General features: G+C 45.4%; 1 protein-coding gene and 1 pseudogene across 1 annotated transcript in view; one reads left to right on the forward strand and one right to left on the reverse strand.

Moving 5' to 3' along the window:
• The first annotated feature begins 246 nt into the window (after positions 1-246).
• LOC139566033 (endoplasmic reticulum-Golgi intermediate compartment protein 2-like) lies at positions 247-5,357 on the forward strand (annotated as a pseudogene).
• A 316-nt stretch (positions 5,358-5,673) lies between these two features.
• The window catches only part of LOC139566030 (fatty acyl-CoA reductase 1-like), a 76,607-nt gene continuing 67,313 nt past the window's right edge, over positions 5,674-14,967 (reverse strand). Inside the window, exons 9-12 of the mRNA XM_071386867.1 lie at positions 12,377-12,548; positions 11,989-12,118; positions 10,012-10,139; positions 5,674-9,911 (exon numbers count right to left, since the gene is read on the reverse strand). Coding sequence (XP_071242968.1) covers positions 9,749-9,911; positions 10,012-10,139; positions 11,989-12,118; positions 12,377-12,548 — 593 coding nt within the window. The 3' untranslated portion in view covers positions 5,674-9,748. The remainder of the gene's footprint in view (positions 9,912-10,011; positions 10,140-11,988; positions 12,119-12,376; positions 12,549-14,967) is intronic.

Below are 14,967 nucleotides of genomic sequence, written 5' to 3' on the forward strand. Positions count from 1 at the left end.
TCTCTTTAGAGAAACTGTGCAATGTGCACATTGAACTCACAGAAAAACATTTATAATTAGTTGTTTAAAAACTGAAAAAGCCTACCCAGGTATGACCGATGTGTGCAGCGATGATGGTGGTAACCTGCATATTGTTTTATTCCTGTATTACACAGATTAGAAAAAAAAACATAATGGACTATTTTGTATGATTTCTCTTTCCCAGGTTAGGTGTATGAAGGGAGGACGTGGAGAGTGGTCCTGAAGATGAGGCGTCTGTACAGGAAGAAAGCCCTGCGTCTGGTTAGGAGCTGGATGCCTTCCCCAAGGTCCCAGAGAGCTATGTCGAGACCACAGCCACAGGGGGGACAGGTGAGATTTCACTCTCAATACTGCTGACATATGTCTGAATGCTGATTCAATCGCCCCAACTTTGAATGACGTCGCTAATGTTCTTCTCTCGCCCATCCATAGTGTCCTTGATAGCTTTACTGCCATGGCACTGCTGGCCTTTGAGTTCTTTGTGTACCGGGACACCTGGATGAAGTATGAATACGAAGTGGATAAAGATTTCTCAAGGTACATAGAACTGTTGATTTTGTTTCATCATGATAAGCTCTTATTTAAGACTGAACTGTGTTTTACTGCCAGTACATTATCTTGGAATCTGACAATAATTTTTATTAATTTACAGTAAATTGAGAATAAAAATAGATATTACAGTTGCCATGAAATGCCAACGTAAGTATTCAACCTTATCACACATTATTTATTGGAATCATTCATGACATCTAGGCCTTCATATTTTGGGCATAATTAATGTGTTATGATGTACTGTATAATTTTGCCCTCAACCCCCTGGAGCTAAAGATTGAGTTGGTGCTGTTCCAGATGTGGGTGCAGACATTCTGGACCTGGCAGAGACTATGATAACATCAAATGGCATTCAGTATGAGCCTGTGAGTAGATCACTGAGCTTTCTATTACATACAAATAGACTTTGGTGATCCCAAACCCTGGGAGTTTTTCTTCCCTGTGTATTTTCTTCCCTGTGTATAAATGTTCAGGTGATTTTTGAGCTGACCCCGCAGCAAAGACTGTGGCACAGGTAAGCAGTTTAGAATGTAACCACTCTCACATTCATAGACAGAGATATGGATCCAAGGACTGACCATCCATGATATCAAAATGATAATTGTTATTTTTTGTTGTTGAGCCTATACAGTGTTTGTTTACAAGTAAATTGTTTATAAACAAAAGAGTAAAACAAGCTTCTATTTTGGGTTCTGATTGGGTTAGACAGTTAAACTAAGCTCATGAGACATTTATGTTTTATTCTTAAATAATCAATGGCTATATATCATGAATTTAAAAGTAAAACAATTTAGGTAGTAATGGTAGATTGGCCCTTTAAGCACTTTGTTAATAGTCAGAAAATCTCACTCAACCACATTCCAAAAGAAAAAAACTTTTTTGTCGTCCTTCCTGTATGAAATGAGTAGTTAACCTGTTTCTCCCTCTCCCAACTCTCCTTAGGACCCTGTTGCTGATACAGAACAGGTTGAAGGAGGAGCATTCTCTACAGGAGGTCTTGTACAAGAGTGTTCTAAAGGGAGCCCCTACTGCCTTGCCCACTAGGTTAGTAGGCCTGCCTTGCCCCCTAGGTTAGTAGGCGTGCCTTGCCCCCTAGGTTAGTAGGCGTGCCTTGCCCCCTAGGTTAGTAGGCGTGCCTTGCCCCCTAGGTTAGTAGGCCTGCCTTGCCCCCTAGGTTAGTAGGCCTGCCTTGCCCCCTAGGTTAGTAGGCCTGCCTTGCCCCCTAGGTTAGTAGGCGTGCCTTGCCCCCTAGGTTAGTAGGCGTGCCTTGCCCCCTAGGTTAGTAGGCGTGCCTTGCCCCCTAGGTTAGTAGGCCTGCCTTGCCCCCTAGGTTAGTAGGCCTGCCTTGCCCCCTAGGTTAGTAGGCCTGCCTTGCCCCCTAGGTTAGTAGGCCTGCCTTGCCCCCTAGGTTAGTAGGACCTGCCTTGCTCCCTAGGTTAGTAGGCCTGCCTTGCCCCCTAGGTTAGTAGGCCTGCCTTGCTCCCTAGGTTAGTAGGCCTGCCTTGCCCCCTAGGTTAGTAGGCCTGCCTTGCCCCCAAGGTTGGTAGGGCTCTCAAATGCAAAATGCATCACTACTGAGGTGTTGGGAAAATGCATTAAGTACAGATATGTTTTCCTACAAAGGTAATAGTATGTGTGTGTGTCTTCAGAGAGGGCACCGCCTCAGAGCCCTTAAGTGCCTGTAGGATACATGGGCACGTCAACAAAGTGGCTGGGAACTTCCACATCACAGTGGGAAAGTAAGATACCTGTACACTTATCTATAAGCATGATATATTTAAGCAACAAGGCCCGAGGAGGTGTGGTATATGGCCAATATACCACAGCTGAGGGCTGTTCTAAAGCACAACGCAAAGTGGAGTGCCTGGACACTGCCCTTAGCCGTGGTATATTGGCCATATATCACAAACCCTTGAGGTGCCTTATTGCTATTATAAACTGGTTACCAACGTTATTAGAGCAGTAAAACTAAATTTTTGTCATACCCATGGTATACAGTCTGATATACCACGGCTTTCAACCAATCAGCATTCAGGGCCCGAACAACAGGGTTATATTTAAGTGCATGTTGTATGTAAATCATTCTTTATGGGTGTAATGAGGGAAAGCTATGTAATACTGCCACAGACTCAGAGGTTCATGGAGTTTGTCTCATACGTTACAAGATTCCAAGCTCCACAAATTGATGCTGCGAATGATTTATGAGTCTATATGTCTGATGGGAAAAAGGGCACTCAACCAATAGAGCACGGTATATTTCTTTTTGATGAAAAAATGCTCCTCACGCCTCCAAACCTCTTTCTTTCTCAGGCCTATTCATCATCCTCGTGGCCATGCTCATACAGCAGCTTTTGTAAGCCATGACAGTAAGTTCTCTGTCAGCCAGGAAGGGTGACACTAATTTGCATAAGTTACTCGTTTTTGACAAGGACAACATTAGTACTGTTCTCTGGTTGTTTACATTGTATCTGCATTTCCATGTTTCAAGTGATAGATAAGAACAGTATCTATTCTAATGCAGTGCCAAATAACTATTTTCTCAGAATCATTCACTCCCAAATAGAGGTTTTCACTGTCGCAATCCACCTGTCTGCATGTGAGCTGGGTTTCATCAATGCATTGCAGCGTGCAAATTCTCTCATCGGATAGACCATCTGTCTTTCTGAGAAGAGGTCCCCGGCATCATCAATCCTCTGGACGGGACAGAGAAAATCACCAGCAACCCGTAAGTTACTGCTCCTCCTCACCGAGACCAGGAAGTAAACACATGAATATGTTCTTATCAAACCTCATTCAGCTGTTACTCAATGTGTAGCTTCCAGACTATTCTGCTCAGCATGGCCTCATGAGTTTGCAGGGAGAAAATGTAGCCATTTGTATCCATTTGAAGTGGATTTACTGCAGGCTTGCTTTCATTCACTTACCGTTCAAAGCAGCCTAGTTTCTCCAGGGGAAAGAACTGAAGCCCCCTATTTCACCTTTTCTAGCAGTATTCTGTGTAGTCCGTCACTAGATGGATGGGGTCAAGGGCTTTGCTCTTTGTCTTGTTGTTGCAGATAATGAGATGTTCCAGTATTTCATTACGGTGGTACCTACCAAACTGCACACGTCTAAGTTGTCGGCAGACACACACCAGTTCTCTGTGACGGAGAGGGTAAGTCCTGATTTAGGCACAGATCTAGTATCAGCTTACCTTCCCCAAATCCTCAATATTAACCATCAGGGGGAAAGGAATTCTATTTGATGTTGACCATGATGGAGGATGCTGCAGTGGGTTCAGATAATGGATCAGTCTCCTCATCCATCCATCCAGTCCATTCAGCGCCCTCTGCTGGCTGCCAAAAGTTACTTCTAGCTCTGCTGTATAACACCACCACCTGAGACAGTCATAGATTTCTGTCTTACAAACACACATATTCACATACACAAAGGCTAGATGCTAGAAAGGCCTCTGTGTGTGTGTGTGTGTGTGTGTGTGTGTGTGTGTGTGTGTGTGTGTGTGTGTGTGTGTGTGTGTGTGTGTGTGTAAAGGAGAGAATAACCCCCACCCCACTCTACCTACCCACTGTCTGGTCAAGGAGCCGGTGATTAACCATGCGGCGGGCAGCCACGGTGTGTCTGGGATCTTTATGAAGTACGACACCAGCTCTCTGATGGTCACGGTCAGTGAGCAGCACTTGCCCCTCTGACAGTTCCTGGTACGACTCTGTGGCATCATCTGGGGTATCTTCTCCACCACAGGTCCAGACAACACTCACTCTTACCACCCAGTGTCATGGGCAGAACTCATACTGTTCATGTCTCACAAATCATTCCACGGCTGCTTTGCCAGCCTGAGTATCAGGCCACGTTAGAGAAATGCACCCTGAACATCTTCATTGATCTTCTCTCTCCCACAGGCATGATCCATGGGTTTGTTGGCTTCTGTTTCGACATAGTCTGCTGTCGCTTCAAACTAGGCCCATATAAACCTAGAGAGGTGAGCCCAGTCTTCTTTATTGCCACTGAAACTATGTTCAAAATGATGGTAAATCCGTACATGTACCAGTTTCCCCGTGTCTCACTGGTAGTAGTGTATTTACACTGTACCTCTGCGTGTTCTCTATTTCCAGGTGATTCTCCCAGATGCCCATGTGAACAACCGTGCTGCTCCGCTCCTGACACGTACAGGAGTAGCCCTCTGACCTGAGCCCATATCCACAAAGCTCTCTGAGTAGGAGTGCTGAGCTTAGATCAGTTTCGCCCTTTTGGATCATAAGATTATATGGACAGATCCTAGATCAGCACTCCTACTGTGAGATGCTTTGTGGATATGGGACCTGGAGACTGCTGCTGATCGTGCACCTACTGTCCCTTCACCTGTGTGGGAATCCAGGAAGAGAAGTCTCCAATCACAAGTATGTGGATTGCTGGGAGTTTGTTTTGAACCAAATAAGAGTAAACTGATTAGGATCCGACAATCATAATTGTTCTATTTATTGTTTTGGACAGTATCCTCATATGACTACCATTATAATATATTTATATCCTGTAAATATGTATTTTACACTGACAAATGGAAAGCAGCTAACTCCCCAGTTTTATCAGGCTTAGTGTGTAAAGGTATTTGGACGTTGTTATCTGTAAGTTAGGCTGAATGAAATCTGATCCTCCTATGTTATCATTCATACCATTAACATGTCACGTTTGTTCTATTTCTATCTATTTGCACTGTTGTTCAGTATCTGTTTCACAACTGTCAATGGGAGATGTCCTATTAAATGTGTTTTAGTGCACTTCACCAATTCATGTTGTATACTTTACATTCATTTAAATCTCTCTCGTTTGGTATCTCACTATCCTCTGGTGATGGTGCAGGCTTTTAGCCTGCGCTTACACAGGCAGTCCATTTCGGATCTTTTTTTCCACTAATTGGTCTTTTGACCAATCACATCAGATCTTTTCACGTCCAATCTTTTTCAGATCCGATTGGTCAAAAGACCAATTAGTTAAAAAAAGATCAGAATTGGGCTGCCTGTATAAACGCAGCCATGGAAGTAGGCTAAATCTATTTTCTACATGAGGCAGCAGTGTATGAAGCAGAATGATTAGCACACTGACCAATGTGTCTTTTGGTTTATTCATGTTTTGCCAAACAAACTTTAAGTGTTTTCAGAGCAGGAATAGAGGGTCATTTAACATTTGCCAATTACATTTGAAAAAGGAAAATTCAACAAAATAAACAAAGTCGTAAGTGTTGCAGTTCACAGAACATTGCCCAGTTAGCTCTGATCTACCCACAGTGCTCTGCTTCCACTATGTATCCTAACAAAGACACTGCTTTGTTATCAACATGACAGATGCCAAGATCCATAACAAGCAGGACATTGTGTTCAACTTCATTGTACAGGAAAAGCCATTTTCTGTGTTGGGCATGCATTTGGTTCATAGTCCCTTACAGAATTTAGGAAAGGACGGTCACTATTGTTGCACACCATTACTGGCTCACATAGAAACATGTTTTTCCAGAGGGAGGATTTGAGGTACATTTAGTCAAGACTTCTACCATAGATACTGTATATAGATGAATCATCTCATAAAAAAGTGGACTGCTGCTGTCTGCCACAAGTAACACTTCAGATCTAGTCTGGGGAGCTCTGTGGTAGAGTCAGACTCCTGCAGAATCAACCCTCAGGAATACTATTAAGTAGTCTAGAAAAATAATATAGAACTATTTACACATCTTCTAAACTTGTTTATATATGATACTGTCACCATCTACAGTGCATTCGGAAAGTATTCAGACCCCTTGACTTTTTCCACACTTTGTTACGTTACAGCCTTATTCAAAAATGTATTAAATTGCCCCCCCCCCCATCCCCCATCTACACAATACCCCATAATGACAAAGCAAAAACAGGTCTTTATAAATTTGAGCAAATTTATAAAAACTGAAGTATCACATTTACATAAATATTCAGACCCTTTACTCAGTACTTTGTTGAAGCACCTTTGGCAGCGATTACAGCCTTGAGTCTTCTTGGGTATGACGCTACAAGCTTGGCACACCTGTATTTGGGGAGTTTCTCCCATTCTGCTCTGCAGATCCTATCAAGCTCTGTCAGGTTGGATGGGGAATGTCGCTACACAGCTATTTTCAGGTCTCTCCAGAGATGTTTGATCAGGTTCAAGTCCGGGCTCTGGCTGCGCCACGGACATTCAGAGACTTGTCCCGAAGCCACTGATGCATTGTCTTGGCTGTGTGCTTAGGGTTGTTGTCCTGATGGAAGGTGAACCTTCGCCCCAGTCTGATGTCCTGAGCGCTCTGGAGCAGGTTTTCATCAAGGATCTCTCTGTACTTTGCTTCGTTCATCTTTCCTTCTATCCTGACTAGTCTCCCAGTCCCTGCCGCTAAAAAACATCCCCACAGCATAATGCTGCCACCACCATGCTTCACCGTAGTGATAGTGCCAGGTTTCCTCCAGACGTGACGATTGCTGGACGGCCAGCTCTAGGAAGAGTTTGTGGTTCCAAACTTCTTCCATTTAAGAATGATGGAGGCCACTGTGTTCTTGGGGACCTTCCATGCTGCAGAAATCTTTTGGTACCCTTCCCCAGATCTGTGCCTCGACACAATCCTGTCTCAGAGCTCTACGGACAATTCCTTCGACCTCGTGGTTTTTGCTCTGACATGCACTGTCAACTGTGGGACCTTAGACAGTTGTGTGCCTTTCCAAATCATGTCCAATCAATTGAATTTACCCCAGGTGGACTCCAAGTTGTAGAAACAGCTCAAGGATGATCAATGGAAACAGGATGCACCTGAGCTCAATTGAGTCTCATAGCAAATGTCTGAATACTTATGTAAATAGGGTATTTCTGTTTTTTATTTAATACATTTTCAAAAATGTCAACCTGTTTTCGCTTTGGTATTGTGTGTAGATTGAGGAAAAACATTTATTTAATCAATTTTAGAACAAGGCTGTAATGTAACAACATTTGGAAAAAGTCAAGGGGTCTGAATACTTTCCGAATGCACTGTACCACTTAAGACAAGCCTTAGTTTGACGCAATTATTTATAAAGATGAAAAAATAGTAAACTTAGTTTCAATATAAACAGGCAAAAAGTGGACAAACAGTATACCTTTGTCAATATTCAGTAGTCGTCAACCAGGTCAGATGTTTGTAGTACTACAGTAGCAGTCTCCAGTGGTCAAGATTTAGGGCTCCATTCAATCCGCATCACAGAAGTTCAGCTTTACGGCATGATTGAAACAAAGGGAATGTTCCTGCTTTTGCAGACTGCATTCACGGTAAAAGCTACATGTGTTGGCTCAATTGGAAATGACCTTTTTAATTTATATCACAGAGTCTGTAACGCTTCAACTTCACAGATTGAATAGAGCCCTTAATGTGATCAACACTGAAGTTACTCTCGGATATCCTTAGCTGGCCTCGCTACTGAGTACAGGTTCCCAAGTATTCTGTCAGTACAAACCAATACAAGGTAAAAACACATCGCCCATGGAAGAAGAGAGGCCATGGATATCTCAGGATTCACACATTAAGAGTCAATGTACAGAAATTGTCTTTCAGTGGAGGCCTGACATACAGTATTTCAAGTATGCAAAAAAATCCTCTATTCCAAGACATTGTATCTGGGTTGGGGAGGACGTAAACTATGAGCAAAAACGTGGGGAGAGTATACAATGGGTTTATTGTTGCATATGTAATCTGTCGCTTTAAGAAAAGCCGTAGTTAGAAAAGAAATAACACTTACATAGTGGTTTTACTGTATGACGTACAACAGGGTCAGAAGGAACAGTGTCTGGTTGAGGAGTGGGGTTGTGTGCTGCTGGAGGTCTGAGGGGTGTGGTCTGGTTAAAGAGTGGGGTTGTGTGCTGCTGGAGGTCTGAGGGGTGTGGTCTGGTTGAGGAGTGGGGTTGTGTGCTGCTGGAGGTCTGAGGGGTGTGGTCTGGTTAAAGAGTGGGGTTGTGTGCTGCTGGAGGTCTGAGGGGTGTGGTCTGGTTGAGGAGTGGGGTTGTGTGCTGCTGGAGGTCTGAGGGGTGTGGTCTGGTTAAAGAGTGGGGTTGTGTGCTGCTGGAGGTCTGAGGGGTGTGGTCTGGTTAAAGAGTGGGGTTGTGTGCTGCTGGAGGTCTGAGGGGTGAGGTCTGGTTAAAGAGTGGGGTTGTGTGCTGCTGGAGGTCTGAGGGGTGAGGTCTGGTTAAAGAGTGGGGTTGTGTGCTGCTGGAGGTCTGAGGGGTGAGGTCTGGTTAAAGAGTGGGGTTGTGTGCTGCTGGAGGTCTGAGGTCTGGTTAAAGAGTGGGGTTGTGTGCTGCTGGAGGTCTGAGGGGTGAGGTCTGGTTAAAGAGTGGGGTTGTGTGCTGCTGGAGGTCTGAGGGGTGAGGTCTGGTTAAAGAGTGGGGTTGTGTGCTGCTGGAGGTCTGAGGGGTGAGGTCTGGTTAAAGAGTGGGGTTGTGTGCTGCTAGAGGTCTGAGGGGTGTGGTCTGGTTAAAGAGTGGGGTTGTGTGCTGCTGGAGGTCTGAGGGGTGTGGTCTGGTTAAAGAGTGGGGTTGTGTGCTGCTGGAGGTCTGAGGGGTGTGGTCTGGTTAAAGAGTGGGGTTGTGTGCTGCTGGAGGTCTGAGGGGTGTGGTCTGGTTAAAGAGTGGGGTTGTGTGCTGCTGGAGGTCTGAGGGGTGAGGTCTGGTTAAAGAGTGGGGTTGTGTGCTGCTGGAGGTCTGAGGGGTGTGGTCTGGTTAAAGAGTGGGGTTGTGTGCTGCTGGAGGTCTGAGGGGTGTGGTCTGGTTAAAGAGTGGGGTTGTGTGCTGCTGGAGGTCTGAGGGGTGAGGTCTGGTTAAAGAGTGGGGTTGTGTGCTGCTGGAGGTCTGAGGGGTGAGGTCTGGTTAAAGAGTGGGGTTGTGTGCTGCTGGAGGTCTGAGGGGTGAGGTCTGATTGAGGAGTGGGGTTGTGTGCTGCTGGAGGTCTGAGGGGTGAGGTCTGGTTAAAGAGTGGGGTTGTGTGCTGCTGGAGGTCTGAGGGGTGTGGTCTGGTTAAAGAGTGGGGTTGTGTGCTGCTGGAGGTCTGAGGGGTGTGGTCTGGTTAAAGAGTGGGGTTGTGTGCTGCTGGAGGTCTGAGGGGTGTGGTCTGGTTGAGGAGGCGAGCAGGGCGTTCAGCTGGTCAACGGTCAGTTGGTCATCAGTTGGTGAGTGTGCTGGAGGCCCTGAAGTAGGAGAGGAACTTGAAGCAGAGGCTGACCACAAAGTACCAGATGTTCCTGGCCATCTGGGATCGGGCGATGAACACCCTCCAGATGAAGACCAGCAGTAGAGTGTTGAATGTGTAGCGGATGTTCCTCAGCCTGAGGGAGGGAGGGAGTTGGAAGTACACACTGTCATTTACATCCTTCTTCAAAATAAGACCGGAGCAAACACAGTCAGCCCTGTAAGTAGTCTACTCACTTCCTGAGGTGTTGCCTGGCTGCAGGGATGTCGGACATGTCTTCATTCAGAACGTACTTCTTGGTGCCGATGCAGTAGTTCTCTATGTATTCCGGCCAGTTCAGCTGACGCACGTCAAAGTTGAATGTCTGGGAGAGAGAGTTAGGATGTTGATGTGCGGTAAGACATGGCTATTATGGTCACATTCAGGCGATTATGAAAACCTTTGGGATATCTATAATTTAACCTTCTAAAATGGAATGATGTAAGTATTCGTGACCTGTTGTCTTGAAATCAATAAAGCTGTATGTTTGAGCTGAAATGATGGCTTGGTGGCATTACTAGGTGAAAAACATACCATTGACTATATACACTGCTCAAAAAAATAAAGGGAACACTAAAATAACACATCCTCGATCTGAATGAATGAAATATTCTTATTAAATACTTTTTTCTTTACATAGTTGAATGTGCTGACAACAAAATCACACAAAAATGATCAATGGAAATCAAATTTATCAACCCATGGAGGTCTGGATTTGGAGTCACACTCAAAATGAAAGTGGAAAACCACACTACAGGCTGATCCAACTTTGATGTAATGTCCTTAAAACAAGTCAAAATGAGGCTCAGTAGTGTGTGTGGCCTCCACGTGCCTGTATGACCTCCCTACAACGCCTGGGCATGCTCCTGATGAGGTGGCGGATGGTCTCCTGAGGGATCTCCTCCCAGACCTGGACTAAAGCATCCCCCAACTCCTGGACAGTCTGTGGTGCAACGTGGCGATGGTGGATGGAGCGAGACATGATGTCCCAGATGTGCTCAATTGGATTCAGGTCTGGGGAACGGGCGGGCCAGTCCATAGCATCAATGCCTTCCTCTTGCAGGAACTGCTGACACACTCCAGCCACATGAGGTCTAGCATTGTCTTGCATTAGGAGGAACCCAGGGCCAACCGCACCAGCATATGGTCTCACAAGGGGTCTGAGGATCTCATCTCGGTACCTAATGGCAGTCAGGCTACCTCTGGCGAGCACATGGAGGGCTGTGCGGCCCCACAAAGAAATGCCACCCCACACCATGACTGACCCACCGCCAAACCGGTCATGCTGGAGGATGTTGCAGGCAGCAGAAAGTTCTCCACGGCGTCTCCAGACTCTGTCACGTCTGTCACATGTGCGAGTGAACCTGCTTTCATCTGTGAAGAGCACAGGGCGCCAGTGGCGAATTTGCCAATCTTGGTGTTCTCTGGCAAATGCCAAACGTCCTGCACGGTGTTGGGCTGTAAGCACAACCCCCACCTGTGGACGTCGGGGCCTCATACCACCCTCATGGAGTCTGTTTCTGACCGTTTGAGCAGACACATGCACATTTGTGACCTGCTGGAGGTCATTTGCAGGGCTCTGGCAGTGCTCCTCCTTGCACAAAGGCGGAGGTAGCGGTCCTGCTGCTGGGTTGTTGCCCTCCTACGGCCTCCTCCACGTCTCGTGATGTACTGGCCTGTCTCCTGGTAGCGCCTCCATGCTCTGGATACTACGCTGACAGACACAGCAAACCTTCTTGCTACAGCTCGCATTGATGTGCCATCCTGGATGAGCTGCACTACCTTAGCCACTTGTGTGGGTTGTAGACTCCGTCTCATGCTACCACTAGAGTGAAAGCACCGCCAGCATTCAAAAGTGACCAAAACATCAGCCAGGAAGCATAGGAACTGAGAAGTGGTCTGTGGTCACCACCTGCAGAACCACTCCTTTATTGGGGGTGTCTTGCTAATTGCCTATAATTTCCACCTGTTGTCTATTCCATTTGCACAACAGCATGTGAAATTTATTGTCAATCAGTGTTGCTTCCTAAGTGGACAGTTTGATTTCACAGAAGTGTGATTGACTTGGAGTTACATTGTGTTGTTTAAGTGTTCCCTTTATTTTTTTGAGCAGTGTACATCACCATGCGGAGATACAGTGTGTGCATAGAGGATGGATGCTGAGTCTACTGTACCTTCCTGTCCTCAGGGCTGAGGTGGCTCATCAGCATGCTCATGTTCTCGGAGTTCCACTCCCAGTCCTGACTGCTGAAGTACTCCAGCAGACCGATGGCCTTATGCAGCCGGTTGAAGATACGCATCATCCTACACAGAGAGAGAGGAATGGAGGATCTCAGTCCAAATGTACTGCATGTATATAACACAGTTGTAATGTTCGTTTCACTGAAGATCACTTGTATGCAGCAAACACTTATTTCTTATTTCTTTATGATTACAGATCATTTGATCTATTTTTACATCACACTGTGTTGATTGGGTTGAAAACAAGTAGGTAGTTAAATTTTCATAGACCGAACAATGGTCTAGTGACGATGCTGATTGTCAGGACGTTAGTAATCTTACTGGGGTTTCTGTCCGGACAGTCTCAGGTAGAGGTCGTAGATGAGGGCAGGGAACTTGTGGCTGACCAGGATCCAATACTGGTTCATCAGGTAGTTGGAGGTGATGTTGGCGTTGGGCCTTCTGAAAGCCTGCTCCAGAGGGTTCCTCTTGAAGCTGGACATCACATGGTGCTCTGAGAGAGAATTCAAAGGAGTTAAAAATGTGAAGGAATCTGTGGCTTGGCGCTGACATCCCTATCTTACAGTTCTATTCTGTTGTGGCATTTTAAGGGGTGTAGCGTTAGGGAAGTGCCTCTCACACTATATTAGAGAAATGGGATGTATCCAGGGGTGTGGTTTTCTGTTGCACTAATGACCTCATTCACAGCAGCTGCACACCTTCCCCACCTGGCTGCAATCAAGGCTGCTCAGACCAAGGTAAAACAGCTGGGGGAACTGCTAGTGAAAGAACCAGTGGGTGATACGGGTGTGAATTTGTTCCTGTGTGCTTTCTTTTGAAGACTCGTGACCCACCAGCCTCTATAAAGATGAGAACAGCCTTACGAGGGTAGCTCTCTCCTGTGTAGGAGACTATCTGGGGTAAGCCCGAGGGTAGCTCTCCTGTGTAGGAGACTATCTGGGGTAAGCCCGAGGGTAGATCTCTCCTGTTGAGCTGTAGTTTTGTCATTTTGAGGCTTTCCCCATTTAATTTATTCCCTCTAACTGTTTTAGTTCTTGTTTTCAAGTTGATCTCATCACTTTTGAGACATCTCCACAAGATGAGAGCCAAGTGGAGGAAGAACCGTATGCGCAGGCTGAAGCGTAAATGGTGGAAAATGAGGCAGAGGTCCAAGTAGACTGGGCCCATCCCCTACAGCTGTGATACCCCTCCAAGACCACTCTGGTGATTGAAGCCTGCGGTCCATGATGTGCCAACAGCTGAACTACGGTTGTCTGAAGCCAACCTCATTGCAATGGAGTAAAGGACAGATCCCGGACACCCAGCCCTCTACTATGCTAATGGCGGCTGGCCAGCAACGACTACTGGAGAATGGCGAGGAAGACTAGAGAAATTAACTCCTATCGTTGAACTCTGGACTTTTACCACCTGCCCAGCATTTTATTTGTTGTGAAGACTTTTTTTGGTTTATTAACCACAAAATAAAGAACAATTTTTATTGGTTAAACCCTTGTCTATCTTATGTTGTAGTACCACCCCTTCACCTTCCATTGTGCCCAGACTGGTCTACCAGACTAGACATACATGTAAATCCGGGACACTTGTTAGTATATGTTACATTCACATAAGAGTTATTTTTGCCTTACGTAAACTAACATCTAGCAACCCAAAGATTGTTTTAATCTCCACAGACAACTTCAGCATTTTAGCTAATTAGCAACTACAATACTTAGCATGTTGGCTAACCTTAACCCCCCCATCTAGTTAGCATTAGTCATCTAGCTAATGTTAGCCACAACCAATTGGAATGTAATATATACCTTACCACAGTAACTGTGGTATTCTGGATGCAGTTAGACTCTACCCCGACTGCAATCTTTTTTCATAAGGGATGTTTTGCAAATTCTTAACATGCTGTAAGAATTGCAATTCATGAAATGGATGAGACCTCCACAAATGAATACATCTCATACTAAATGGAGTGTCTTGGATTTATGTACAAAATTCAAATATTTTTGGCCAGGATTCAACCTGATTTGTTGGCTATGTGCCATTTAAAGGGAGAACATGCTGTGTTTACTGTGAATGTGGGAACACTGCCTTTACAAGGTGCATAGCTGACAAAGGGTGATGTTATTGAATCCCGGCCACAGGGAATTTTCTCCAGCCCCACTAACGAGTTGAAAGATGATTTTGGTGTTGAGGGTGAGTGTTCCCGGCTAGGGAACGGTAACACAAATATAAATTTTTTGAAAAAGGTTAATATAATTGAGGAGCGGCGGTAAGGAGAGGGAACGTGGAGGGAAATGCTCTTGCAAGAAATGAGACGGTCAATTCACTTGCTCGTCATCAGGCAAATTACATTTACAGAGGAGGAATCACAAAATACAAAGCGATAAAAACTAATATAGCTACTTGTGCAATACATTCTATAGATAAAAGGATAAGTAGAGTATCGTTTTAAATGTGTGCATGGTTGTCTCCTTTGAGAAAACAACAGCTGATTCAAAGGGGTGTGGAAAATTTTAAAACATTTCGGCGCTAGCAGCCATGAGGAAGCACATGATTATCCTTGGCGAGAGGAGGCTATCGAGGAGTGGATGACACTCCTCTGATAGCTTACTAACGAATTGACACTCCGTGGCCACTTGACCACTTATCACTGAGGAGAGGAGGACAGGACGGAATTTTGTGCAATAGAGAATCTCCCAAAGAATCGATGAAGGAGCCCTGGAATGAGCCTTGGAATAGTGCTCAGGAGTTTTCCTCATTCAGGCTGGGATTCAATCCAAGGCTTGTTATAGAACAACGCACTAGACACCCGACAATGTACCATTTAACGGCACCATGAATTGATCCCAGGCCTCAATCTTATTCTGAGGGAAGCTCCACTTTCTAAGGCAGAACAAATGTGATTGGTTGGATGAAAACTC

Source organism: Salvelinus alpinus, chromosome 37 (assembly GCF_045679555.1).
Source record: "Salvelinus alpinus chromosome 37, SLU_Salpinus.1, whole genome shotgun sequence".
Lineage (NCBI taxonomy): Eukaryota > Metazoa > Chordata > Actinopteri > Salmoniformes > Salmonidae > Salvelinus > Salvelinus alpinus.